At 52.1% G+C, this 27,500-nt stretch overlaps 1 protein-coding gene across 1 annotated transcript in view; it reads right to left on the bottom strand.

Moving 5' to 3' along the window:
• Nucleotides 1-27,500, bottom strand: part of LOC139346609 (histone-lysine N-methyltransferase 2C-like) — a 57,931-nt gene that overhangs the window by 3,935 nt on the left and 26,496 nt on the right. Inside the window, exons 34-78 of the mRNA XM_070985765.1 lie at nucleotides 27,334-27,411; nucleotides 26,897-26,932; nucleotides 25,855-25,986; nucleotides 25,581-25,613; nucleotides 25,321-25,449; nucleotides 25,239-25,283; nucleotides 24,513-24,821; nucleotides 24,191-24,264; nucleotides 21,718-21,921; nucleotides 20,778-20,912; nucleotides 17,770-18,385; nucleotides 16,768-17,666; nucleotides 16,449-16,697; nucleotides 15,927-16,258; nucleotides 15,656-15,834; nucleotides 14,898-15,323; nucleotides 14,373-14,767; nucleotides 14,125-14,290; nucleotides 13,539-13,967; nucleotides 13,299-13,410; nucleotides 12,633-12,726; nucleotides 12,392-12,455; nucleotides 11,922-12,154; nucleotides 11,254-11,706; nucleotides 10,719-10,826; nucleotides 8,511-9,488; nucleotides 7,992-8,264; nucleotides 7,667-7,858; nucleotides 6,898-7,059; nucleotides 6,631-6,763; nucleotides 6,348-6,462; nucleotides 6,039-6,214; nucleotides 5,701-5,813; nucleotides 5,014-5,151; nucleotides 4,711-4,762; nucleotides 4,021-4,145; nucleotides 3,798-3,896; nucleotides 3,284-3,490; nucleotides 3,071-3,198; nucleotides 2,494-2,689; nucleotides 1,970-2,179; nucleotides 1,482-1,861; nucleotides 1,124-1,236; nucleotides 273-409; nucleotides 1-63 (exon numbers count right to left, since the gene is read on the bottom strand). The exon at nucleotides 1-63 is cut by the window's left edge and continues 65 nt beyond it. Coding sequence (XP_070841866.1) covers nucleotides 1-63; nucleotides 273-409; nucleotides 1,124-1,236; nucleotides 1,482-1,861; nucleotides 1,970-2,179; nucleotides 2,494-2,689; nucleotides 3,071-3,198; nucleotides 3,284-3,490; nucleotides 3,798-3,896; nucleotides 4,021-4,145; nucleotides 4,711-4,762; nucleotides 5,014-5,151; nucleotides 5,701-5,813; nucleotides 6,039-6,214; nucleotides 6,348-6,462; nucleotides 6,631-6,763; nucleotides 6,898-7,059; nucleotides 7,667-7,858; nucleotides 7,992-8,264; nucleotides 8,511-9,488; nucleotides 10,719-10,826; nucleotides 11,254-11,706; nucleotides 11,922-12,154; nucleotides 12,392-12,455; nucleotides 12,633-12,726; nucleotides 13,299-13,410; nucleotides 13,539-13,967; nucleotides 14,125-14,290; nucleotides 14,373-14,767; nucleotides 14,898-15,323; nucleotides 15,656-15,834; nucleotides 15,927-16,258; nucleotides 16,449-16,697; nucleotides 16,768-17,666; nucleotides 17,770-18,385; nucleotides 20,778-20,912; nucleotides 21,718-21,921; nucleotides 24,191-24,264; nucleotides 24,513-24,821; nucleotides 25,239-25,283; nucleotides 25,321-25,449; nucleotides 25,581-25,613; nucleotides 25,855-25,986; nucleotides 26,897-26,932; nucleotides 27,334-27,411 — 9,920 coding nt within the window. The remainder of the gene's footprint in view (nucleotides 64-272; nucleotides 410-1,123; nucleotides 1,237-1,481; nucleotides 1,862-1,969; nucleotides 2,180-2,493; nucleotides 2,690-3,070; nucleotides 3,199-3,283; nucleotides 3,491-3,797; nucleotides 3,897-4,020; nucleotides 4,146-4,710; nucleotides 4,763-5,013; nucleotides 5,152-5,700; nucleotides 5,814-6,038; nucleotides 6,215-6,347; nucleotides 6,463-6,630; nucleotides 6,764-6,897; nucleotides 7,060-7,666; nucleotides 7,859-7,991; nucleotides 8,265-8,510; nucleotides 9,489-10,718; nucleotides 10,827-11,253; nucleotides 11,707-11,921; nucleotides 12,155-12,391; nucleotides 12,456-12,632; nucleotides 12,727-13,298; nucleotides 13,411-13,538; nucleotides 13,968-14,124; nucleotides 14,291-14,372; nucleotides 14,768-14,897; nucleotides 15,324-15,655; nucleotides 15,835-15,926; nucleotides 16,259-16,448; nucleotides 16,698-16,767; nucleotides 17,667-17,769; nucleotides 18,386-20,777; nucleotides 20,913-21,717; nucleotides 21,922-24,190; nucleotides 24,265-24,512; nucleotides 24,822-25,238; nucleotides 25,284-25,320; nucleotides 25,450-25,580; nucleotides 25,614-25,854; nucleotides 25,987-26,896; nucleotides 26,933-27,333; nucleotides 27,412-27,500) is intronic.

Genomic DNA, 27,500 nt, shown 5'->3' with positions numbered 1-27,500 from the left:
CTCCATGAGGGGGTTCCTGCCATAACGGAAGGTGTACCGCTCACAGGACTCCACACCTGGCAACTACACACACACACACACACACACACACACACACACACACACACACACACACACACACACACACACACACACACACACACACACACACACACACACACACACACACACACACACACACACACACACACAGAGTAGACGGTCAGTATGTGTCTGGATTTAATGTGTGTGCATGTGTCTGCGTGTGTGTGTGTGTGTGCACGCGCACGTACAGACTCGATGATCCTGGTCACTGCAGACGATGTCAAACCAAACAGATCTTCTCCTTTCAGGTAAACTGGGAACAGCTTCAGAGTCCCACTGGAGGATCTCATCTGAGACACTGGCTCCAGGATCTGGTCCCACACAGCTGCAGACAGAAAGACAAGACAGAGACAGACAGAATAGACAGACGCGTCAGGGGAGCTTCCTGCTGGTGTTAATGGTGAAGATGTTTCCTTTGATGCTTTCATCATCAGCTCCTGATGTGGTTTTTGTGCTGAGCTCAAGAAGCAGCTCATCAGGACCTCGTAAGTCGACTGACTGCAGGCTTCAGTCCAAACACTTCAACAGGTGATCAGAGAAGTCTCAGGGGGACATCACGCTCAGGAGGACATCGGCTGCTTTTAGGCCTTTTTGCCCCTTTAATTAACTGAAGCGCTTCAGCTCTGCAGGCAGGACAGACAGGAGAAGGGACAGCGGACGTCCTGAGGACCTGCCTCTTGTTAGTTTAAAGGGACTGCTGACCATTAGTCAAGACAGAGGCTCTTCAACCCAGCCCAGTAGACCGGATCAACCCAGGCCAGAAGACCAGATCAACCCAGCCCAGTAGACCGGATCAACCCAGACCTGAAGACCGGATTAACGCAGCCCTGAAGACAAACATCTTCAGGATGTCAAACATTCTTCAGTTCCATCAAACACTTTTTCAGCGTCCATAGGAACTTCAAAGGTCCATGTAATGGCAGACATCAAAGTCCTGTGATTGGACCCTTTGTGCATCCACACACACACACTCTCACCAGTGAGCCAGCCAGAGGACACTTCCTGTTAACACAGGTAACATGACACAGGTAAGGCTTACCTTTAGGCGTTGGTCCGGTCAGAACCAGGTCCTCGTATCCCTTCTCCACCACCTTGACTTTGAACAGCGGCTGGCCCTCCTGCTCCTCGATGTAGCACATGTACTTACAGCGTCTGCAGAGGCACAGTGACATCACTCGTTACACGCTGTGGCCTGACGACCAATCAGAGATCGTCTCTGGACTTGGTTTTCTGGTTCTGGGCCAAACTGAGCCTGACTGATCCTGGACACTCGACCGCAGTGAGTCAAAGCTTCCTTCATGAGTTTCTCTGATAATTCACCGTGTTTGCAGCCATGATGTCATTAGGAAGCAAAGCATCATGGGAGACTTCACTGGAGATTCACAGTGGAGATTTACCTGTTGCTGTGGCGCATGCTCCAGTAGATGCGGTTGGCATGGTAACCGATGGGAAAGATGGCAGTCTTGTTGTGGAAGGCGTTCATCTGCTGCGGGAGGAGCCGGCCGATGCTTCGGAACAGCAGGCTGCCGACCCGGAAGGTGTGCTGCCGCTCACCACGCTGCACCACGGCGGCGATCTGCCGCGCCTCGTCGCGCTGCACAAACACCCGCCGAAACACGGCGAAGCAGCGCAGCTCAGAGTCGTACGGGTCAATGGCCGCCATCGCTGCAGGGTCAGGGGTCGGTCCCGGGGTGGAGGAGGGGGAGCAGCTGGAGGACCTGTCCCCACTGACAGGAACCGTCCTGGGCTTATGGAGGTGACAGAGCATCGTCTTATCCTGGAGGACAAAGAGCAGAGTGTGTGTGATGGAGTCTGAGGGTGTGTGTTCACATGTACATGTGGGCCAGACGTGTTTGTGTTCTCAGGTGTTTTCAAAGGGAACTACCTTGAAGAAGGTGCAGTGGGCCTGCAGCGCGCAGGTGAAGTGGTAGGTGTTGGTGCAGCGGAGGCGGTTGCAGCCACTCGTGGCTCCGGTCTGCTGACAGTAAGCGCAGCGCAGAGTCAGACCTCGTCTCAGAGCCAGCTCCACGTTGATCAGAGCACCGGCCTGGGTCTCATAGACCTCACTGGACCACAGAGCACAGTTCAGGTGGACCTGCAACACAGAGAGACAGGCACATGATTAACTGATGCCATTCAGATCTGCTGGTCCAGACTACCATCAGGGACTCTGCTGGTCCAGACAATCATCAGGCACTCTGCTGGTCCAGACAACCATCAGGCACTCTGCTGGTCCAGACAACCATCAGGCACTCTGCTGGTCCAGATTACCATCAGGGACTCTGCTAGTCCAGACTACCATCAGGCACTCTGCTGGTCCAGATTACCATCAGGGACTCTGCTGGTCCAGATTACCATCAGGGACTCTGCTGGTCCAGACTAGAGTCCAGCAGAGACCAGTAGACTCACCCAGAGGTCCAGGTCCAGGTTCAGCAGTCTGGCTGGTCCATCTGTCTGTCCGTCTCCCTGCTGGTTACAGAAGCAGCACCTCCGTTGGTCTTTGGGTAACGGGTCAGGACGAAGATACGCTCCAAACTTCTTCAACAACACATCAGCTTCCTCCTCCGTTGGCATGGCAACCACCTCATTAGGACTGCAAGGGCCCCTGGGTAAAAACAAACAGACACTTTGATCCACAGCAACGTACACATGAACTCACACACTGATGGCGCAGCATCGGGGCAGTTTTGGGGTTCAGTATCTTTCCCAAGGACATTTTGGCATGTGGACTGCTGAGGCCAGGGATCGAACCACCAACCTCCTGACTGGTGGACGAGCACTCTACCTCAGCTGCCCCCGCAGAGGGACATTGAGAAGAATACTAAAGAGTTAACCTGCTGAGTATAATGCTAACCAGCTCAGTATGATGCTAACAGGCTAAGTTGCTGAAAGTGACATTACCAGGCTAACTAGCTCAGTGTGATGCTAAGCTGCTGAGTGTGATGCTAACAGGCTAACCAGCACAGTGTGATGCTAACAGGCTAACCTGCTGAGGGTGATGCTAACGCTCCATCGTCTCCAGCGGCAACTCTTCATCCTCTTCAAGTGGCGCAGTGGCAGCGAGTCCTCTCCACCTGTGACTGCCCGGGGGCGGGGCTTTAACTTCACCTTCACCTGTAAACCAATCAGCAAGTCTGTCATCCAATCAGTCACCCACATGATCAGCTATCACTCTGTATCGCTCAGAGGACACACCCACCTTAAGGATGTCCATGCGGGGCCTGGTCTCCATGGTGATAGTGGAGGCAGGGGGGAAGGAGAGTGGCGGGGAGGAGGGCGTGGGGGGAGGAGAGGAGGGAATGTGGAGGAGGGAGTGGACAGTGATGGAGGACATGTTGTTGGTGTACTGGTGCTGCACTCTGCTGGGAGGGGGGCGCTCAGAGTCAGACAGGACGGGGTCTGCAGCCTGAGGACAGACAGATGGATGTAATGATGTCATCAACTACATGCCATGACATCACCTTTATCAATACGACCAGCCTCCAGTTACTCCCTTTACACTGCATTATGGGAAATGTAGGATCTAGTGTTTGTGGGCTAAAAGCAAGGACATGTCATGTCTGCTGCTCGGACAGGAGACACACTGAAGCACTGGGGACGGATTCAAAGTGGACACTCTTCTTCCCTGAGTGGGGGGGGGGGGCCGACACAGGCAGACAATCACACAGCTGCCACTCCTCTTCAATAACCAATAACCTGATCGGATCGCTCACCTTGTTTGCAGTGGCTCTGCTCTGGAGGTCAGACGTGTAGAGTGCAGAGCAGTGTGGACTGCAGAACACCAGGCTGGATCCTGGTCTGGACTGACCCTCCTGCAACACACACACAGTCTCTTCCTGTTCCATGATGATGATAAACTCTGGCTGTTTACAGAAACACCTGTGTACGTGTGGACAAAGCATCAGTTACACAGATCAACAGACGTCCATGTCCAACCTGTTTGAGCTCCTTGACGATGCGAACTCCGTTTCCCAGCAGCCCCTTGCAGTTGCTGCAACACTGAGGCCTGGCAGGAGCAGCAGCAGCAGAGCCGCCATGTTGGATGTAGTCCATTCTGACACCTGGAGGCAACACGCACAGAACACAGAGAGCCGTCAATCACAGTCCAGCTGCTCTGCGAACCAATCAGCTCTCAGCCAGTGTTTCAGGGCTTCCTGTGGACCAGCAGACGTCCAGACCAAGACCTCCTCAGTGTCTACAGCACGCCTTCATCAGTGTTTGCACTATTATTTCCACAGTCTTTAAAAATGTAATGTACACATTCTACCTCTCCTTTCTATTCTTACATGTAGATTTGCCTGGTGTGGGATTAAAAAAGTTTCATCTCTTATCTTCTCTTAGGTCCACACGACGTTTCGGCTAATCTCTAGAAACACTCATCTGCATATGAATGAAGACACATTTAAATCAAAGATGATGAAAAGCAATCAAACCGATCTCTCATGCTCTCCACAGAGTTTACCTGCATGCAACCACAAGCTGCTCAGACGTGATTGGTCGATTCGACTCAGACCACAGACTAACACCTGAACACCTCCTTTAACAAAACCTCCTCCTTTGCCTCCAGACTGTGTGTGTGTGTGTGTGTGTGTGTGTGTGTGTGTGTGTGTGTGTGTGCGTGCACACCTGTGTTTCCAGCTGCAGGTGGAGGCCTCTGCTGCCTGCTGCCTGTTGAACCCTGCACACACAAATCAAGTGTCAAACACGTTTCTCTCTTTAACGACTGAACAAACGTTTTTCTTCATTCTGACGTTATTTCCATGATTCGTCTTCTTCTGTTCATTCTGAACCACACAGCAGCTGTAAGGTGGGTTCAGTCGGACCGACATCAAGCAGCAGAGCGTTAACTGCCCTCTGAATCTACACACCTGTCCATGTACACGCAGTACACGTACACGCAGTACACGTACACGCAGTATTTTCTCTCACCTGCATCAGCGGCACTCGGACTCCGGCCAGCAGGGCCAGAGAGCTGCGCTCGGGGGCAGCGAGTCGACTCAGCTGGTAGTCGACGGGGACGGGGACCTGCAGCAGCTCCCCCACTGCCGCCATTACACCTGCAACGTTCTGCAAAACACAGCCAGTGGTGTCATCAAGAGGGAGGGGCTACTGACTCCAGAGAGAGACAGTTCAGAGAGACAGAGACAGAGAGAGACAGGAGAGAGAGAGAGACAGAGAGACAGAGAGACAGGAGAGAGAGAGAGACAGAGAGAGAGAGAGAGAGAGAGAGAGAGACAGGAGAGACAGAGAGAGAGAGAGAGACAGAGAGACAGGAGAGAGACAGGAGAGAGAGAGAGAGAGAGAGAGAGAGAGACAGAGAGAGAGAGAGACAGAGACAGAGAGAGAGAGAGACAGGAGAGAGAGACAGAGAGAGAGAGAGAGAGAGAGACAGAGAGAGAAACAGAGACAGAGACAGAGAGAGAGAGAGAGAGAGACAGAGACAGAGAGAGAGACAGAGAGAGAGACAGAGACAGAGAGAGAGAGAGAGAGACAGAGAGAGACAGAGAGAGAGAGAGAGAGAGAGAGAGAGACAGAGAGAGAGAGAGAGACAGAGAGAGACAGAGAGAGAGAGAGACAGAGAGAGACAGAGAGAGACAGAGAGAGAGAGATGTGTACCTGAGCTGCAACAGGGTTCAGGGTTATTGCTATAGTAACCAGGTCCGTGTTAGAGCAGGAAGGAAGATCCTGATGGTTAGGCTCCGCCTTCACTTCCTGTTTCACTGCAGAGCCTGAACACACACACACACACACACACACACACACACACACACACACACACACACACACACACACACACACACACACACACACACACACAATGACATGTGTATTTAGAGGGGAACAGCCAATCAGAATCAAGTGAGGTCTGTCTCAGCTGGTCTCACTGAGCAGGAAATGACCAAACTGGTTCAAAGCCAGTAAACCTGGACTTCTTTCACCCGCTGATGACTGACCTTTTCCCCAGGCGCAGGGCATGATGGGTAATGGAGGTGATGGGCAGGGCGACGGCGGCTCCAATTTGATGAAGGAGAGGTCGGGGTACCTGCTGACCTCCACGTCGGCCACGCTCTCCGGAGACGACGATGGGACAAAGCCATCTGGACTGTCGCGCTCTGACGAGTCCTGGACCCTGAGGAGGAAAACACACGAAGAAGAAACACGCGTCAGCGCGACAGAAGAAGAAGACAGGATGTGACTGAAACTTGAAATCCATCTCCTCAGAATGTTTCTCTTTTCCTGAAACCTTCTGATGTTGTTTTTACCTGAGCTCTTCCTGGTTGTTGTGGGGTGGGGTCGGCAGGGAGGCGGGGACATCCACAGTCTTTGAGGCGTGGTTTAGAGACAGAAGCCCCTCCCCCTTCTGCTTCACACCTTTCACTGAAAGAAAAGACACGGCGCCGGTGTGAACATGAGGACACAGATCAGCTACTGCACTCTGTGATGGACTCCTCCCACACTCCGCCCACGCTCCACCCATGCTCCGCCCACATTCCGCCTCCTCCAATAACAGAAGTGTGACATGATCAAAGGGAAGCTTTGTCTCACCGTCAGGCTCAGTGATGTCCTTCCTGGACAGCTCCTCTGTCGTGGCGAAACCGTTGACCAGTTTCTGCCTGGCGACAGGCGGGGGGGTGGGGGGCAGGGAGGCCGGGGGTGTGGGGGGGTTACTGAGGTTATTCTGCTGGGGGGAGAGACGGACAGAAAGAGACGGTTTTTAGCCAAACACGAGTCAAACATCTGTGCTGCTGAGGCCAAAGTCACAGAAGCAGTATGCAGTACTGTAGTATTACTGTAGTACTACTGCAGTAGTACCTTGTATATGAGCTGGGAGTAATAGTCTGTGACTCCGTCCAGGCAGGCGTTGCCGAAGGAGCCGGTCAGTCTGGAGTCTCTGCCCAGACTGGAGCCACCATATGGCGCGAACAGACTCAGGTCTACGCCCAGAACCGGCTCCATGAGGGGCAGCACCGAGAGCTGGGGGGGGGGGGGGGGGGGGGGTTCAATAATCAATATAATCAATACAGATGATCAGCTGTCAGTAACAGTACTGATGACTGGAGGAAAAGAAACTTCAGAAAGTCAATCAGTGTTTGATGATGATTTCATATAAAAATGAGTCAATGAAATGATTTTGACGCAAACGTCCAAACGTCCTCCGCTGACAGTCCCTCTGCATGGGGGACATCTGACTCTGAGGGACTGTCAGCTGGATGTCTCTTTAACAGTTTATGAGCTGCATCATGAGTTAATTCATGCAGAAGCTGCAGAGATGAATTGATGATGATGACCTGATACTCAAAGTGAAAATCATTAGATCACGCTGTCACATCGAGAGAGGACAAAGGAAAGAGGAAGGAAGGACACTAAGGAGGGAAGGATTAAGGAAAGAGGGACGAGAAGACAGGGAAAGCAGGGAAAAGGGAAATGAAGGAGTTTAGTTAACATTGCAGAAATAAATTAAAGGTCCATTAATGGAGGAAACAGCTCTGGAGGAGACAAACAAGGCACGAAGGGGACAAGGAAGGAAGGAAGGAGCAAAGGGAAGTGCAGAGAAAGAGGAAGGGAGGTGCTGTTGGTCCACCTGTGTGAGGTGTGTCATCAGTGGGTCAGAGGAGGAGGAGGTGGAGGAATGGAGCGTCTTCTCTTCATCCTCTCTCTTCCTCCTCTTGGTTTTGGGAGGAGCTCTGTCTTTCTCCAGCCGAGCCAGTCTCTTACAGCGCTGAGTCTTCTTCCTGCCGGAGGAATCCAGGACATCTGGACATGGACTGAGGACCTGCAGGAGGACAGAGATTAAGCAGGACTTGGACATGGATCTGTTCACTGTGAATCCTGTTTTTCCTGCCTGAGACGAGGCGGTCATGTGATCTGAACACAGGCACCGGACTGACGACCTTCGCCCTCCTCACCATGTTGCCATGGGAACTAGGCCTGTCCTCCTCCTCGGACCGGATGCTCTCACTGGACAGCTGACGGCGGGCGGTGGGCGGGGCCTGGCTGGTGGGTGACGGCGTGGTGGACGGGGAGGTCTTGTCCTTCAGCAGGTGTCTCAGCAGCTCCTTCCCTCCATCTCCATCTTTACCTCCACCGTGGAGAGGAGAAGGGGTGGAGAATCCCTCGCCCCCACCATCTTCCATCTTCACTGCGCCCTCCCCATACGCTCCTCCCTCCTCATGCTCCTCCTGCAGGGAAGACAAGGACACAAAATACTGACCACCTGAGCTGATACACTACAGTACCAGTACAAAAATACCACAACAGTATGCCTGTGAATATTCTCGTTCATCCAGGTCATTGTAAGCTTCAGGGCATTCAATCGATCGCAACTGGACAAGACAAACTGACAAAGTCCAGTTGCGATCGATTGAATGCCCTGAAGCTACCACGACAGTAGTATTACAGGTTACTGATGGTCATTAAAACCCCACCTTGACCTCCAGACGTGCTGCAGACAGGGGGCCTCTCAGAGACTCCGTGCCCACGATGGAGCCCCTCTGCTGGGCTGCAGAGATGATGGACAGCTGCCTCTCCAACTCCGATGACGAAGCCAGACTGCAGAGGGAGGAACCCAGAGGGAAGGACAGATCTGATTGGTCCATGCTGCTCCGAGTGGGTGTGGAGCAGGAAGTGTCCGAGACAGCGGGGGTGGGCGGAGCTGTGATGTCATCAGAGTGTGAGGACAGAGGCGTCCTGGCTCCTCCTGCGGTGTCCTCTCCGTCCCTCTTCCGGCTCCTCTTCTTCTTTGGTTTATCATCAGGGATGATATCAGAGTAGAGCTGTATGAGGGAGCCGGGGCCACCAGAGGGGAAGAGGGTAGAGGGGGAGGAAGAGGAGGAGTCGTGTCCAAATCGATGAGCCTGACCTCTAGGAATGGAGAGGGTCATTTCTGCGGCTCCTATCCCAGCTGGTCGTACCTGTCCCTGGGATGTGGGCCCTGAGAATCTCGGCCTGGTTTGGAGGTTGGAAGGAGCCAAATCCATGGGGGGGGCACGCTCAGGCATGGCCCTGCCCCGCTCAACTGTGGCCACGGGCAGCAGACCTGGACCCGCATGAGCTCCAGGGTGCAAAGGTCCTCCAGTGAAGCCCTGCTGGAGGCCTGCCTGTTGGGGGAATGGTACCCCCACTTGGCTTTGGGGCTGTGGGGGAGGTCTGGAGGCTGGGGGGGACTGGAGGAAGTCTTGGGGCAGCTCAGAGCTGAAGAAAGGCATCTGAGAAAGACCGTCGCCACCAGGTGCCTGTGCTGGCCCAGCAGGACCTCCAGGTCCCGATGTTTGCCCAACTCGAGCCCCTGATGGAGCTCCAGATGGGGGCATGGCTGCTACTGCAGCTCCAGGACCCATGGAGGCCCCCAGGTGTCCTTGCTGCTCCATCTCCAGTCTCTGCTGTAGGGCACGATGACGCTCCACCTGAGAGGAGAAGACGGCGTTAACAGCTGTGTTCATGTCTCCACTTCCTGTTCTCTACAGATTGACAGCTGTGTTTGTGTCTCCACTTCCTGTTCTCTGCAGATTAACAACTGTTTTTTGTCTCCACTTCCTGTTCTCTGCAGATTAACAGCTGTTTTTTGTCTCCACTTCCTGTTCTCTACAGATTAACAGCTGTTTTTTGTCTCCACTTCCTGTTCTCTGCAGATTAACAGCTGTTTTTTGTCTCCACTTCCTGTTCTCTGCAGATTAACAGCTTTTTTTTTTACTCCACTTCCTGTTCTCTACTGATTAACATCTTTTTTTGTCTCCACTTCCTGTTCTCTACAGATTAACAACTGTTTTTTGTCTCCACTTCCTGTTCTCTACAGATTAACAGATGTTTTTTGTCTCCACTTTCTGTTCTCTGCAGATTAACAGCTGTTTTTTGTCTCCACTTCCTGTTCTCTACAGATTAACAGCTGTTTTTTGTCTCCACTTCCTGTTCTCTACAGATTAACAACTGTTTTTTGTCTCCACTTCCTGTTCTCTACAGATTAACAGCTGTTTTTTGCCTCCACTTCCTGTTCTCTACAGATTAACAGCTGTTTTTTGTCTCCACTTCCTGTTCTCTGCAGATTAACAGCTGTTTTTTGTCTCCACTTCCTGTTCTCTGCAGATTAACAGCTTTTTTTTTTACTCCACTTCCTGTTCTCTGTAGATTAACAGCCTTTTTTTACTCCACTTCCTGTTCTCTACTGATTAACATCTTTTTTTGTCTCCACTTCCTGTTCTCTACAGATTAACAACTGTTTTTTGTCTCCACTTCCTGTTCTCTACAGATTAACAGATGTTTTTTGTCTCCACTTTCTGTTCTCTGCAGATTAACAGCTGTTTTTTGTCTCCACTTCCTGTTCTCTACAGATTAACAGCTGTTTTTTGTCTCCACTTCCTGTTCTCTACAGATTAACAACTGTTTTTTGTCTCCACTTCCTGTTCTCTACAGATTAACAGCTGTTTTTTGCCTCCACTTCCTGTTCTCTACAGATTAACAGCTGTTTTTTGTCTCCACTTCCTGTTCTCTACAGATTAACAGCTGTTTTTTGACTCCACTTCCTGTTCTCTACAGATTAACAGTTTTTTTCTGACTCCACTTCCTGTTCTCTACAGATTAACAGCTGTGTTTGTGTCTGTACTTCCTGTTCTCGGAGTGATGGCGGCAGGACGTTTTACCTCCTGCATGAGCTGAACTCTCTGCCTCTCCTGCTGCTCCCTCAGCCTCTCCCTCCTCTCTCTCTCCTGGAAACCCTCGCTGAAAGGGTTGTTGTCGTCAAAGTTCACCTGCAGGTCGTGGAGACGGAGGTGGAGTCAGAAACGGACTACGATAACGTCTGTGGTGGGTTTTTATCCTACTTTAAAGAAAAGCCTACAAGAATCATGTTAAAATCAGGGATGTACATGAACATGAAACACAAACATGTTTTCCCGCTCTGCAGAAAAGACAATCTGTCCACACGAGCAGACGAGCAGCCCTGAGCTTCATCTGTTCTGTTCTGGACGGGGTTTGGGGTACGGGGACTGAATGTCCACTGCATCTCTTTTCTACAAAGATGTTTTCAAGTATTCTGAGACAGAAGACAAATGAAAGGGGGACACAAACAGCTCCATGGTTCCTGGAGGTCTACACTCCACAGGAACGATTTAAAGAGACCAGTGTGAGGGTAAACCTGAACAGTGTAAATGCTATGGTTGATTCCAGGTGTGTTACCTGACGAGGGGGGGCGGCTCCGTCCCCTGCGGCTCCATTGGGCCCTCCAGCGGGGCCTCGGGGACCTGCGGTGAAGCCTGCTGTTGGAGCAGCGAGGCCCGGCACCATGGCCGCGGGGGTCTGGGCGTGTGGGGGAGCCTGGGGGGCGTTAGGTGGGGCGGGGGGCATCTGAGGAGGCAGATGAGGCGGCATCCTCTGTGCAACCATCCCTGGGGCCCCGCCCCCTGGGGTCCAACCAGGGGGGATGTTTGTGACACGGGCTGGGGTGGGGCCCCCCGGGTGGGCCTGCATGGCCACCATGGGCTGGGAGAGGAGGGTCTGGGGTATGGGGGGCGCTCCCGTAGGCATCATGGGGGGCGGGGCCGGTTGCTGCTGCTGCAGAGCTCTCTGCTGCTGCTGTTTGGTCCTGTAGTCTTCAATCAGCTCTGCATGATCCTTCTGCTGCTTCCGGATCTGACAACAGAAAACAGACATCACACACGTCTGGATTGAACCTGAACGCCTCACAGCTGATCGATTTTCTTCCTCATCAGTGAACCTTCGTCAGCACACACACTGCAGTTTATTCTGACTCAGACACACTCAAACTCTAAATGTTTGTCTGTTCTCCTTTGCATTTTTGTCCACATACATCAGTTAGAAATGAGGCTGCAGGTGTGGTCGTGTACCTGCTCCAGCTGTTTCTGGACTGTCCCCTGCTGCTCGGTGATGTGTTGGAGCTGAGCGGCGTCCTCCTCGGAGAAGGGTCGGCCGGCCTTCTTGGCTGTCCTCTGTTTGGCCGATAGAGATTTCTTGGTCTTGCGGTGAGAGGCGATCTGGTCCTCCAGGAGGCGCTGCTGCATCTGCAGGAGCTGCTGCGTCTCCCCCAACCACTCCTCGTACTGACGCCGCTGAGCCTCGTCTGCAGGAGACATGACAGCTTTCGTTTGATGTGGTTTACGGGATGGGGGGTTCCTGACATGTCTGTCTATATGGAGTTTGGTTCTGTTTTCTATTTATTTAAACTGTGACGCCAACATGTTCTCAGTAAATACAGAGTTCTGTCATGTCCCTCAGTTAGCCGACGGTTTGTTTTGGTTCAGCTGGTTCTGATCAAAGTAGGAAACATGACAGTGAGAGACTGACAGGCGGTACTCACTGACAAAGCCCGGGCCGAAGCTGGGGGGGCTGGGTCGCACCAACTGTTGGTTCAACTTGGTGTCCTGACAGGAAGAGAAGACACTTCCTGTTTGAACCCAAACTCAGCAAAGTCTGGACACACAGATTCGTTCCACACAATCCAACAACACATTCAGCTTCACGTCAATCATTCACTGAGCTGTGACGCTGCACACAGATTAGATTCTCCTGACGACCCCAGCGGTCACAGTTCTACACACCTGTTGGGGCAGGTGTGCAGGCTGAGGAGACCCCTCTGGACCCAGGGCCACTGGAGCCCCCTGAGCTCCCTGAGCCCCTGGAACCTGCTGGAACCTGACACACACACAGGGAAAAGAGTTAGTTATATATATATTTGACGGTCAGATGACTTTTTCTGTTATCAGCTGCTTCAAGAACAAAGAAAAACCCACAATCCTCTGCTCTTGTCAGTTTGACTCCTCACGTTAACGCGTTGCTTTAGCACACGGCTAATGGGATGCTAACAAACAAAGAAAAAAACACACACGCTCTCTGAGGTTACAGCGTCACGTGTCTCAGGTTTGATGTTTCTGGGTCTAAGAGGAACCTCAGACCCTTCACATCCAGACTGTGGAGGACAGACGCTCTGGTCAGACCAGTGCTTAGAGACTGAAGACCGTCCACAGTCAAACAGACGACCATCATCCGTCCACTGAGGTCAACACACGTCTCTGCTTCACTGCAGGACGGAGGTCATGAGTGCAGCTTCTGTAGCTCCTGAAGGCTGATTTATTGGACCTCAGACATTTTGTACTCGTCTGTATCCTCAGTCCTCCTGTTTGATGTCTCCTTAAGTGTTTTGTCCTATTTCAGAAGAACGTTAAAGTAACTGATCATCTGCTTCATCAGGTCAGAGGTCACCGTACCTGTTGATGACCATGGGGTTGAGTCCCAGGTTACCCTGGGTCATGACCTTGTTGATGCCCTTCAGAGCTACCATCTTTGCCTTCATGATGGGGTCAGAGATAGAGTCAAAGCCTGCTGAACACATACATACACACACATGCAGACCACAAAGCCTTTTCAAATTAAAAGCATACAACGTTCCAACACAACAATCCCTTTTAAAGCAGAGATCAGAGTAGAGATTCGGGTTCAGGTCTTACCCATGTTGGGTAACACAGACTCTGTGGTGGACCTCTGTCTGATCAAGGCCTGCATCTGTTTCTGCTGCTGCTGCTCCTGGCGCTCCTGGTCAAGGAGGTCCTGCAGGAGGAGTGGCTGCTCCTCCAGGAGCAGAGGCCTGTGCTTGTTTTGCTCCTGGTTCTGGGGGAAGACTTCCTGGCTCTGAGTGGAGGTCCCTGGGTGTGAAGGCTGGGTCTGGGGGTTGAGGAGGAGGCTAGGCTGGGAGGGCTGGAGTGACAGTGGGTGAGATGCTGCAGGGGGGGCCTCAGGAGTCAGACTGGGATGAGGAGACACCAGGAGAGCCTGAGGGTGGGGGGTGAAGAGAGCCGACGGGGACGGGGTGGGTCCAAATGGTCTCTGCTGCTGCTGCTGCTGCTGCTGCTGCTGCTGCTGGCAGACAGAGTGTTGACCTGGAGATGGGAGGGGGGGGAGGAGGAGGAGGAGAAGAACACAGGCAGGGAGACTCTTTTTGGTTAAACTTTGGCCGAAAATAAGAATGATGAATCAATAAAAACAGATCAATAATCGATCAATAAAATCTCGAAAAATATCAACAACATTATTTACCTCCAGCCATCGGGGGCAGAGCCCTGGGACCCATGCCCGAAGACGAGGCCTGTTCCTGGGGCTGAAGAGCCGGCAAGGCCCCTGAACCAGAGTCCTCCACCTTCTCCCAGCAGGGACAGAGGGAGCACAGAGGGAAGGAGGTGAAGATATGAAGAAGCATTTCATTCTATTTTCTTTATTAAATCATTGATGGTTTGTTCGTGGTGTGGCTTATTAATGATCATTAAATAAGAAGGAGGAGGTTCCACCTTGGTGATGAGGAGAGCAGAGGAGCTGGGCTGGCAGGAGCCTGCAACCTCAGCTCCTGGAGGTCTGGGGTGTCTGCTGGTGATGACGGCACCAGGTTGTGGTGCAGGCTGCTGGGCTGCAGGGGAGGTGTTGCTGGCTTCAGTCTTAGTGCCGTCCTGCACTTCCTGTTTGACCTGGCCGATCAGGTAGGCGTGGCTGTCTGTCCTCCTGGTCCCGCTGGCTCCCCCCTCCTTCTCTTCCACTGGTTCCCCCAGGTCCAGCTCCTCATTGAACATGTCCTTCTTGTCCTCCAAGTTGAGCTCGGGGTCGGCGTAGGCGATCAGGTCGAACTTCCCCGAGAGCAGGAAGTCGTCGAGGTGGAGGTCATTAGGACCCAGATCCAGATCCTCCTTACCTGAAACAGTCAGCAGAAACTTTCCTCATTATACCATCGTAAGCTAGTTTGTTACTCATGCCATTAAAACCAGACAAAAGATCAGCAGGAAGTTTGTCTCATTCTGTGCATCGGGATCATATGTTCATACCGTCTTCAGGGTCAAGGTTCAGGTTGAGGTCCACCAGATCTTTCACCTCCACGTCCTCCAGATCCTTCACGGCCGAGTCCTCCCCCTCCAGGTGCTCCTCCATGCCCTCGGCTCCCGGGAGTGTCGACTCCCCGCTCTGCGGCAGTGCTGCCGCGTGGCCGAGGTGCTGCTGGTCATGCTGTTCCATCGCCATCTGCTGGCCGAGGGGCGTCTCACCCACTCTGCCCCCCTGACTGGGCCTGACCAGAGACGGCTGGGTGTCTCTGGGGTGCAGCGGCAGTGCCTCTGGATCTGAGGCAGTGGGCAGAGGAAAGGGCAGCCTCAGGCGGTGCTCAGGGGCGCGGTGTCGCAGCTCGATGTAAGGTTGTCCCATGATGCTGTGCTGCTGCAGGGGGAGGGAGCGTGGGAGGAAGGGCTGGGGCACACCTGGGGAGGGACATGGGTTATTAGCAACTTCATATTAAAAACAGGATCAATATGACATTTTATCAGCGATGGAAAAGCATTCAGGTCAGTTACTCAAGTTAAAGTAATAATACCACAAAACAGAAACAAAAACTTCAGTAAAAGTACACAAGTATTATCAGATCTAAAAATGGCCATTTGTGGGCTTGAATGATGTCATAAATACTGGGAGCAGAAGTACAACTGGTCTGTAACCTGTAACTGGAACCTGAATTAACTGTAAAAACTGAGCTTGATGGGTTTGTAAATCCTGGATGTGGACTACAGACGTACTGCTGGACACCCGCTCTCACCTGGCATCATGAGAGGAGCAGAGAGGGGTCTGATGCCCGTGAACTCCCCAGGCATCGGCCTCCTCATCTGCACAGGGACTCCCTCTGCCACAGTGAGCCCAGATCCAGGCACTGAGCCATGAGGAGGATGCAAGAAGGAGTCCTGGACTCCCACTGGAGCTCCCGGAGGAACACTGAACCTAGAGAGGAGAGGAGAGGAGGAAGGAGAGGAAACATGAAGAACCAGAGCACATCAGCAGATGAAGTCAGGACCAGGTTTTGTTTCTCTCACCTCAGGGACGGTCCTCGGACTCCCAGCTCTCTAGGGAGACTCTGCCTAGGGAAAGGAGCCTCGTTGGGGGTGAAGGTCCTCTGCTGCTCCCCTGGAAAACCTCCAGGGAACCTTGGTGCTGGAGCTCCTGCTGTTCCACCAGGCCTCATGGTGCCAGGGTAAGGGGGTGGGGGCCGTCCAAACAGGTCTACTGGAGGAGCAGTGGAGGAGTCCTCCTGGGACCAGTGGTGCGGTGGAGCAGAACCAGAGGCCGCTTCCTGCAGACCTTTCTCTTGCCGTAACGCACTCTTCTGCTGCTGCTGCCTCAGTATGAGCTGCCGGAGCCGCTGACGCTGCACAACAGACACAACAACTGAGTAGAGACCAGACCAGCCAAGAACCAAACCTCTCTGAACCAGAATCAACCAGAGCTGAGACCAGACACTCAAACATGCAGCTCTGCTTCAAGAAACAGCATCAAACATGACATGAAACCCTGACATATAGAAAACATGTTTCCTTCCCGGAGAGCACCTGTCCTACCTGTCTCAGCTTCTCCTCTGAGTCACCAAGCTGAGGCATCATGCTCATTGGTCCATCTAAAGAAGCCACAGCCAGCGCTGCCATTTCATTGGTTGGTGTCTTGTCTGTCTGTGAGGAGCCTGGTGTCATGTGACCCTGCTTGAGAGGGTCCTGACCAGGAGTCTGACCTGCCAAACCAGAGAAGCTGCTGTCCTCCGACATCCCAGGATGTTTTGGGGTCTGGCTGCTGGAGGCTCCTGAGTCCTGCAACTGCATAGAAAACAAATAAATGAAAGAGGAAGCTACAGTGCAGACACACAACCTCAGGGCTATCTGTTACCTGGTGGTGTGCTGGAGCGAAGGTCACAGTCTCTCCAGACAGTGCTGGAGCCAAAGGGGATGACCCAGATCCAGCAGGCTGAGAAGTCAAGCTCTCCACTGGGGCCTGGCTGAAGGACTCAGCAGTCTTCTGGGGCCGTGGCGTGGAGGGCTGCTGGGCGTAGGGATCTGGTGAGGGTCGTGGTGTACCTGCAGGCTGAGCATAGGGGTCGGTGCTGCGCTGACTCCCTGGTGATCGGGGGAAACGCTCAGTGACGGAGGGACGGGGCGTCCCTGGGTTGGAAGAATAGGGGTCCATGTTTGGGTGGGAGGGGGACGGTCGGCGGTTAGCAGACTGTGGGTTGAAATGGTCCAGTCTCAGCGCAGGAGGTGTGGTGAGGTATGTGGGGTCAGAATGCGGCCGTGGTGTACCAGGAGTCTGAGAGTTGGCATATGGGTCAGGCGAAGGCCGGGAGGACAAAGGTGACTGCTGGGTGAAGGGGTCAGTGATCTGCTGCCCGTAGTCAAGTCTGGGGGTACCAGGTGTCTGGTGGGCATAGGGGCTGCGGTGGGGGGAGCCCAGTCCTGACAGTGGACTGGAGGGGAAGGCAGGGTCCTGCGACTGGGGAAGGCCAAAGCCCAGATCTGTGGGTCTGGATGGGTCCCTCCTTCCTCCTCCTGTGCTGCCAAACACCTCCAGCTGAGGCTGGTGCTGGGGGGGCATGGGGGCTTTAAACAACCCACTCTGGACCAGTTCACCAGATCGACCGTACAATTCAGACACCACCACACGGATGTTACTGCTGGCATGAGGACTCCTCTGGTAGTTCTCCGCTGCTCGCACACCAGTGTGCCGGACTGAGTGATCAGGAGCCAAACCGGAGGGAGGACTCATCATACCTGTTCTGGTCTGCTGCAGTCCTGGAAGAGGAGACAAGGAGAAGATGGTCAGAAGGAGAACAAAACCAGGAGGAGACAGTCACTGGAAGGAGAAAACAAGGAGAAGACAGTAACTGGGAGTTACCTGGTTGGGGTGCAAGTGCCCTGCCAACATCTGAGGTTTTAGAGTCTGGGGATGGTGCGGGGGAACCAAAGGCGTCGTGGGCCGGGGAGGCGCTGAGGGAGTTACGATGCTGCTGCTGGGGGGCTGGAAGACCACCAGCCTGGGAGGAGGTGGGGCGAGGAGTTCCTACTACCTTACTGTAAGGGTCCCAGGGTGAGGAGGGGCGAGAGGAGGGTGGGGAGAACATCTGGGGGGATGATGGGGGCTGGTGGAGGGGGGAGGAGGGGTGGGGAGAGTGAGGGAGCGAGGAGAAGCCGGAGGGAGGAGGAGCTTGTGGTCTGAGGAAGACGTCATCAACCTGTCCTGAACTCTGGCTGCCCTGCAGGAGGAGGTGCTGTCTGGACTGACCCTCCCTGGACACTGGAGGATGAAGGGGAGAGGCGTTTCCCCCGGCTACGGGCTGCTGGGTGGGCGTCATGGGGCTCCGGCTGCCGGTCTCTGGGGAGAGCCGGCCAGCGAGACGCTGACCGGGTAACAGCTGCTGCTGCCTCTGCTGGAGGAGCTGCTCGTTCTTCACCTGCTCCAACTTCTGAGTCGCCTCAATCTTGGCCTGCTGTTTACTCTTCTGACGCATTTGCTGCCGGAGAAAAGCAGAAGAGGACAAACGCAGGAGGACACAGACAGACACAGTAATGGATGTCAGTGTGCTGACTGGTCTCTACATGTGGAGTTAAAACATGATGACATGGCAGCTAGTAATGCTCGCTTTCCCTCTCTCTCTCTCTGTCTCTCTCTCTCACTCTCTCTCTCTCTCTCTCTCTCTCTCTCTCTCTCTCTCTCTCTCTCTCTCTCTCTCTCTCTCTCTCTCTCTCTCTCTCTCTCAGTAAAGGTGGGACAATCAGTGATGAATGGGGTGACAGCGTGCGGGGGGGCAGGAGAAACCACATGACTAAAACACGTCCATCAGCTGATTCAGTGAAGCAGCTGAAGGTTTGACACGTTATCAGACTGATGTGTTGGACAATAATTCAGACCTAAGAACTGTTTTAGTCCTCCTGTGGTTCTGGTTCTGGAGGGATCTGGGGGGGGGGGGCTTTATAGTCACACTTCGTTTGAGCTGATCATCAGTCCTCCCTGCTGACTTGTCTTTCCTGTCTGTCTCTCACCTGGTTAATCACACCTGCAGTGATACCTGCTCACAGTGAAGGAGCGGCTGCAGTCGTCCTCCAGCACACAGACCACACACTGAGGGGCAAGTCCAGATGCTGGTCCTGCTCTCAGACTGGGACACATCCTGCACATGCTGAGTTCAGGTGTCTGTTATAGAGGTCCTCACGGGTCCATCCGAACCCTAGGACCAGAGACTTGACACAGGACCTGCACGGTTTGAGTCTACAGTTTATTTTCTACAGTCAATCAGGCCCTGGTCGGGTCCCAGGTCTGCGGTTCAGTGAGGGTCCGGGTCATAGCTTTCAGTCAACACTGGGTCTGGTTCAGGTAGTGCGTTTCTGGGTCTTTTTGGGTTGGGCACAAATTTTTGGACCCGTGAAGACCTCTAGTCTGTCGATCACCTGCTTGTATGACAGATTTCATGTTTTGACACTGATGTGGTCAGCACACCATCCAACTGTTCCCAATCTCCCTCTTTGATCTGTCCTCTAGCGCCACCCTCAGGACAAACCTCACCACTACAGGTCAGACTGTCTCTCCACTTTGATCTGAACAATGAGACAAGAGCATCTGTACAAAGAGTGACAGGATGCATCCAGCTGATCCTGAGACCAGCAGCATCTGAGAGCTGTTCTCAGATCAGTGTGAGGCGGCTGCTGAAGGACAGCAGCAGACCAACATCCAGAGCAGGCAGCATCCCTTCAGAATAAAATCAGTCAGTTCTGAGACAGACTGAGGCCACAGACAGCGACTCTGGGTCAACTCCACGTCAACTGTTCTCAAACAGAAGCGATCAATAAAGTTGTTTTTATCAGTGATGTGCTTCTGAGGCAGTCACATCAAACCCCCCTTCAGTGTTCCCACAGCCCTCTCCTGCATTTTCAAATGTGAACTGGCCCAGAGAAGGTGACGGTGACCGATCCTGGGTCCATGGGTCTGAAATCCTCTTTGGTCTGGGAGAGTCTGCGATCAACACTTCTACTTTCACGTGACTGTCCTGGAGGTCAGTGATGCTTTTGTTCTGATAGGAGATGACAGAATGTGCTCTGCCGTCCAGGCTAAAGGCCAAACTGGGCTGACCGACATTCTGCTTCCTGCTTCGTTCAGCGACACGATGACTTGAACGTCCGGCGGTTTACGACACTGCTGTTAGCTGTTAGCGACCAGCTGAAGTTCACAGTGATTTAGGAGATCGAACGACGTGGTCAATTTAAATTTACATCCTGGTTTCTCTGTTCAGTAACATCAGAAAGTGGAATTCAGAGCAGAAAACTGTTCAGGAAGCAGCATCGGCTCAGTTCAGGTCTGATTTAACACAGCGCAGAAATGAAGCTTCACTGTGTGTGATGATCTAACAGCACCGATGGATCAGGAGCTGTGACGCATCTAAAGGATCTAAAACACGCTGTTCTCTGGATTCCAGCTTTAACCGATCACTACTTTAACTTTTGATTGGTCCTCATTGATCGATTGGTCATCTGGTCTGCAAAACATCAGAAAACAGCAAAAAATGCTCGGCACAGTTTTCTGAAGGTACAGATATTCAGTTTTCTTCACCGTTAACAAAGAAAAACACAACTTCTGGTCTGAGAAGTGTTTTTCTTGACTTTGCTCGTTTTCGACCAACAGAAAATCAATCTGATAATCGACGAATCGTTCCTATCAGCTAATAAAGGACTCAGCTGATGCGCTCAGCTCTCCTCTCCTCGACCAGGCATTCACCTGAACCTCCAGGTGGTCAGAGGGAAAACTGACGCGTGTGCGGACCGGCACAGGAGCCCCCCCAGGACAGGAAGAGGATTTCAGAGGGTCATGGATCCAGGAAGTCTGCCTCGAACAGGTTCGCCTTGAGATCTTACCAGAGCCTCTTTGCCACCTCCTGCTACAGATGCCTGGTAGGGACAATCTTTATCTGTTGGTGATTTTAGGGCTTTGCTTTGGGGGAGATTTTCCTGCCTCTTCTTACCGGCTCCCCACCTGTCAATAACCTCTCCCTTTTCAATGACAATTACATCAGAGATGTTAGTCGAGGCGAGTGAGGCTCAGCATGCACATCACACCAATCATCTTCATCAATGACACAGTGACAACAGCAAAGCCTTCCATACGTTCATGCCCCCACTTTAAGTCATGTGACCCCATCTCTCACTTTGTCTCTGCCCCCCCACCTCCCAATGCAGCCTAGTGGTTACCATGGTTACAACTCAGAGAGGGAAACCGTCACCGTCTGGCCGCCATGATTGGACCACAGGGACTGTCATCAGATCTGAATACAGTGAACACGTGAGGAAGAGATGCAGCGCTTCCTGTCTGATTGGTGGCTGCAGAGCCAGCTGTTTTCAGGTGAGCTGACACACCTGCTGCAGGTAGACACACACACTTTGGTCACAGTGCTAGAGATGTGTGCAGACTGCAGGTCTGACCTGTCAGTCCAAACCCAGATTCAGCTCCTCCCAGCTGGAGGGATGATAATTAATGATGTCATTAATTAAGTTTCAGTGAGAGACAGACAGTGAGTGCGTTTGCAGCAGAGACACTGAGGACTCTTTAGTGTCCTCTGCAGTCTGTTTCCCAGAGGCTCAGGTGAGACGTGTGGTCTGTGCCAGTGATGCTGGGTGCTGAAACACATTATAAAGATAAAGACAGAACATGTGTTGACCTGTCTGTCTCTGCAGAGACGGTTTCATGTGGTTTTGGTTAAATCCAGTTTGTGGCAAACGGCCGGTGCTGATGTCTCTCTCTGGTTGCACTTCATGGGGGATGATGCGTTAAAGACAAACACACTGACACTCTGCTCACCTGTCTGAGCTTCCACTCCTGCTCCTGCTCCGACTCTTTGGGCCTCAGCGGGTCTTTGAACGGCCCCTCCGTCTCCACGGAACCTGGGTCGTAAGGTCCCGCCGGCGGCAGCGGCTGCTGCGAGGACTGGTGGCATTTGAGCGGGTCGTTGGACAGCTGCACCTTGTTGATGCGCTGAGCCGCCCGGTTATCCCGAGCTTTTTGCTGAAGGGCAGAGACAACAACAGCTGATGGACATAAAGAGAATCTGCAGACAGGACGGAACTGCAGACTGCAGACAGGACCAGGCCTCTGAGCTTGATCAGTGAACTCAGAAGTGACCGAAACCTGCATTGTTTCTGACAGCCAGCAGGGGGCAACTCCACGGGCCACAAACAGAAGTGTGTTGGTACGAAAGCTGCAGAGACACGAGCGTGAACTTGATTTCTGACCTCGGCAAACAGTCTGATGAGTTCACGGTCTGACTCGCTCGTTTCAAACCTCGAGTGTGGAGGCAAACGGATCAGGATCAGCGTTAGTGTGCATGCTCACGTTCGTGCAGCCTGTCGCTCCTGTTTCTTTTCTTAGTTTTACAATTCTTTTGCTCTATTCTTTATTATTAGTATCTGCAACTTTATGACCGTCATTTTGAAGCTGTGCCCTCTCCAAACAAGCTGGCTGAGAGAGTTCTGGTTTGTTTTTTCACTTTAAAACTACTACTCTCATTGGGACACAGCACCGATGTGCAGCGCATTGTTTACTCCAGAGATGAGCTGATCGCGCTGAGGCTGGCCGGCTTGTCGGCCAGAACAACAGAGATCCCCGCTGAAATCTGGAGAAAAACACACAGAGGATGCAGGGGAGGACAGAAAAGAGCGGGGTCGAGACAACAGAGGCTTATCAAGAAGAGGAGATATAAGCCGTGCCTCCCCTCTCTCATCATGGGCAATGTGATGAGAGACGCTGGCAAACAAGGAGGACGAGCTAACAGCACTCGCCAGGAGTCAAAGGGAGTACCGGGAGTGCAGTCTGATTTGGTTTTCTGAGACATGGTTGCATCAGGACATACCTGACGACGTCTCAATCAGTGGCTTTCAGACTGTTCGGGCCAACTGGGATTGCACCCAGAGCGGTAAGTGTAAAGGAGGGGAGCTCGCCGTTCTAGTCAACAACCGATGGTGTAATCCTGGTCACATTACCATCAAGGAACGTATTTGTTGCCCGGATACTGAACTGTTGGCTGTTGGACTCAGGCCATATCATTTGCCCACGGAGTTTTCACATGCCATCAGCGTTGCTGTTTACATCCCTCTGCCAACCCGACGTCGGCATGTGACGTCATTCACTTCACCATAGCCTGTCTGCAAACTCAACACCTGAGTGCATTCATCGCTATCTCGGGTGACTTCAACCACATCACCATGGCAACAACACTGTCCAATTTCACTCAGTATGTGAGCTGTCCTACAAGAGAGGAGAGAACCCTGGACTTGCTGTATGCTAACGCCAAGGATGCATACAGCTGCTCCCCCTCTGGGTAGGTCTAGGTGAGGTGCACCTCGCTCCCTGTTATGTGCCTCTGGTGAAGAGTCAGCCTACGACAACAAGGACAGTGAGGAGACATATGAGACACTGCAGGGCTGTTTTGAGGTGACAGACTGGCAGGGACTCTGTGAGTCCCATGGGGAAGACATTGACAGGCTCACAGAGTGCATCATGGACTATATTACTTTCTGTGTGGACTCCATTGTCCCAGCCAGGACTGTCCATTGTTATCCAAGCAACAAGCCATGGGTGACAAAGGACATCAAAGACATCCTCAATCAGAAGAAGACGGCTTTCAGAGCTGGCAACAGGGAGGAGGTGAGAGCGATACAGAAGGAACTGAAGGTGAGAATCACATTCAATATTCAGTATATATAGTAATTCTAATATATATTTTCCATTTCAATTTTTGCACATCCAATTGCTTAGTATATGTATATATATTTGTTTTATTGCTGTACATTTTATTTTATTGTGTTGTATATTTCTTATTTACATATATCCTTAGTATTAATATTCTGGGGTTTTTTTTATATTGCCTTTATATATATATTCCTTCTCGTTCTTTCTTCCTAATTTTATTCTAATCTATAATTCTATTTTATATGGAGCACTGCTACAAAAAACAAGTTCCACTCGGGGATCAATAAAGAAACTGTGAATCTGAATCTGAATCAGGATCAGGAGGAAAATGAGACTCAGAGGGAGAAACTGAACACTGAGTTCAGCTCTCCAGGATTTACCCTGAGCCGGCCGTGAAGACACCTCTGCGAGTCTTTAGGACTCGGGAGTTTGTCACCAAATCTGATTTTTATCACTGACAGACTCAATGAGTCTCCCCGCTGACTGACATCAAGCCGTCCCACCACGACCTGTGGACAGTACGGAGAGCCGCAGAGTCCAGAATGATGGACAGGATCCTATCTTATTGGCTAACAGAAAAACTCACCACGAAGGGCGCCCGGTCCTGAGAGCTGGCCTTCCTCCACAGCTTCGCAATCTGCTTCACTCTGGTGGACCAGTCTGACACACACACACACACACACACACACACACACACACACACACACACACACACACACACACACACACACACACACACACACACACACACACACACACACACACACACACACACACACAGAAGCTGATCATCAGACTTAATGAATTGATTGATTGATATTCATGAACACTTCGCTTGGTCTGCAGATGACAACACAGATACTGTGACGTCTCAGAGTGTGTGCGTGTGTGTGTGCGTGTGTGTGTACCAGGATACTGCTCTCTCAGCTGGGGGAAGTTGGTGTTGCAGTAGAGGACGGGAGCGACGGTCGCCATCTCTCCCAGAACTTCTTCCTTCTCCCACTTCAACATGCTCCTCTGAGCCGTTGACATCACATCCTGCTCGCCCTCTCCCGCTGACCCCTGATTGGCCGAGGGCGGGCCAGGAGGGCCCTCAGGGGGGGGCAACCTGAAGCCCGCCGGGCTCTGGGCACCAATGGGCACAATGGGAGCATTCCGGAAGTGAGGGGCAGTTCCCACGAGGCCGTTCATCAGCGGAAGACGAGGAAAAGCCGCGGCTGCCGAGAGACGGAATTTTAAGCATCAGTTCATCTTTTCAGAGATCGACCGACTTTGAATGTTTCCAGCTCTTCACTGAACGTCTTTGGGCTTTCCTCTGTTGGACAAAACGAACATCTGAAGACGTCCCGGTGGACACCTCTGAGTCCCCGTTGGGCCGTCTCGCTGACAGGCCCAACAAGAACAGGAGACAGAGGAGCTGTCCTCATGAGGTGAAAGCCTGGTCCTGCATCAGGTGCAGGTGTGTCCGATGGTCGACACACAAACATCAGCTGTTTCATTCACAAACCACAGACTGACTGAAGCATCGAAGCCTGGAACAGCCGACGGACGGGAGCACAGACACAGCGCAGTGTGTGTGCGTGTGTGCGTGTGTGTGCGTGCGTGTGTGTGTGTGTGTGTGTGCGTGTGTGTACCTGTGTGCTGTGTGTTCGTCTTGCTCCCAGCAGCAGTAGTGTGTGTGTGTGTGTGTGTGTGTGCGTGTGTGTGTGTGTGTACCTGTGTGCTGTGTGTTCGTCTTGCTCCCAGCAGCAGTGTGTGTGTGTTGGCTCTGCTCTGGTTGGCTGCTGATGCTGTTTGGACTGAGGACAGCAGTGAAGACCTCCTCCACGTCCTTCCCCTCCAGCTCTGCACACGCACGCACACACACAAACACACACACACACACACACACACACAAAAACACACACACAACAATAATCAGTACCAGGAGGGGTGCTCTGTGTGGTGGTCAGCCGGTGAGAGCAGCGTCTTCTTACCTGGGATCTTGTAGAGTTTGCTCAGGATGGCACCTGAAGAAGGACACAAAACAAAGACGTCACACTGTCTCTGCTCCAGCCGAGCCTCACGGGTCCACAGCACACACCGGACAACCACAATCAATCAACGATCAATCGTTTCCAATCACGCTACAGTCACTGACAGCAGCTTCAGTGTCTCTGAGCTCATGTGTAGGATCGGGATCAGATGAGCACAGAAAATAATCTACGTGAATAATCAAACAGGGTGCTGCCCTTTACGGTCAAAACTCACCGTCAGAGACCATCTTGTCCAACTCAGGATTCAAGATGGCGTCCAGAGGCTCCTCCTGCACCATCCTCTGGCCACGCCCAGCACTTCCTGTCAAAGAGGGGTCGTCAGCCATGGAGCCGATGTCCAGACCGGCTGAGAGGGAGACAAATGGACACAGAGACAAAGAGAGACGTTAGAAAGTGACCTGAACTAAAGAAGACATAGACAGACAGACAGACAGGACGCGAGCAGGAAGCTGGAGGAGAAGAAGAAGAAGCAGTCAGTGAAATCTGAAGGAGAAGAAGAAGAAGCAGTCAGTGAAATCTGAAGGAGAAGAAGAAGAAGCAGTCAGTGATATCTGAAGGAGAAGAAGAAGAAGCAGTCAGTGATATCTGAAGGAGAAGAAGAAGAAGCAGTCAGTGATATCTGAAGGAGAAGAAGAAGCTGTCGGTGTTATCTGAAGAAGAAGAAGAAGAAGAAGAAGAAGAAGAAGCAGTGAGTGATATCTGGAGGAGGAGGAGAAGAAGAAGAAGCAGTGATATCTGAAGGAGAAGAAGAAGAAGCAGTCAGTGATATCTGGAGGAGAAGAAGAAGAAGAAGCTGTCAGTGATATCTGGAGAAGAAGAAGCTGTCGGTGTTATCTGCAGAAGAAGAAGAAGACGAAGAAGAAGCAGTCGGTGTTATCTGGAGGAGGAGAAGAAGAAGAAGAAGCAGTCAGTGATATCTGGAGGAGAAGAAGAAGAAGTCAGTGTTATCTGAAGGAGAAGAAGAAGCAGTCGGTGATATCTGGAGGAGAAGAAGAAGAAGTCAGTGTTATCTGAAGGAGAAGAAGAAGCAGTCAGTGATATCTGGAGGAGAAGAAGAAGAAGAAGAAGAAGAAGAAGAAGAAGAAGAAGAAGAAGTGAGTGATATCTGGAGAAGAAGAAGCAGTCGGTGTAGGTGACTCGCTGTGTCAGCACATTATTCACAATGCTCTGGTTTTTATATTTCAGTTCAAAGAGCCTTCAAAGGTCAGTGGGAGGAGGAAGAGGAAGAGGAAGAAGGTCATCCTGCGGAGTCTTACCAAATGGAGAGGGAGAGCGCTCCACCTGGAACTGACCTGGAAACAAACACACAGTTATCAGGGCTGCAGCCTCTCAGACAACAATCTTCTTCGTTGGTATCTCTGTTTAGCTCTGCAGCAGGGACGGTGCTCCCTCTGTGGAACAACTGCTGAATATGTCCCAGAGAATATTCAATATTATTTCTGTCCAAATGTCCGACCTCACTGGATCAGAGACATGAAGACACAGACTGAGTTCAGGACTTGAGAGACACTGAGTGCAGTTACAGCAATGTCTTCACATCTCCATGTCCACACACGGTCAGTTAACAAGACGCACAAACATGAGTACACACCGATGTGGGGGGGTGAGCGATAGGAACCAGCTGAGTGTGAGTGTGAGTGTGTGTGTGAGTGTGTATGTGTGTGTGTGTGTGTGTGTGTGTGTGTGTGTGTACCTGTGTGTCCTGTAGCCAGTATGTGAGGATCAGTGTTGAGAACATCAGACAGATCCAATAGAGCTTCCTCCGACATGGCTGGATGGCAACACACACACACACACACACACACACACACACACACACATGCACGCACGCACACACACACACACACACCATTCAGGATG

This window comes from Chaetodon trifascialis, chromosome 18, assembly GCF_039877785.1.
Source record: "Chaetodon trifascialis isolate fChaTrf1 chromosome 18, fChaTrf1.hap1, whole genome shotgun sequence".
Taxonomy (NCBI): domain Eukaryota; kingdom Metazoa; phylum Chordata; class Actinopteri; order Chaetodontiformes; family Chaetodontidae; genus Chaetodon; species Chaetodon trifascialis.
The sequence above is the reverse complement of the archived record's forward strand: the minus strand, read 5'-3'. Positions and strand labels throughout refer to the sequence as shown.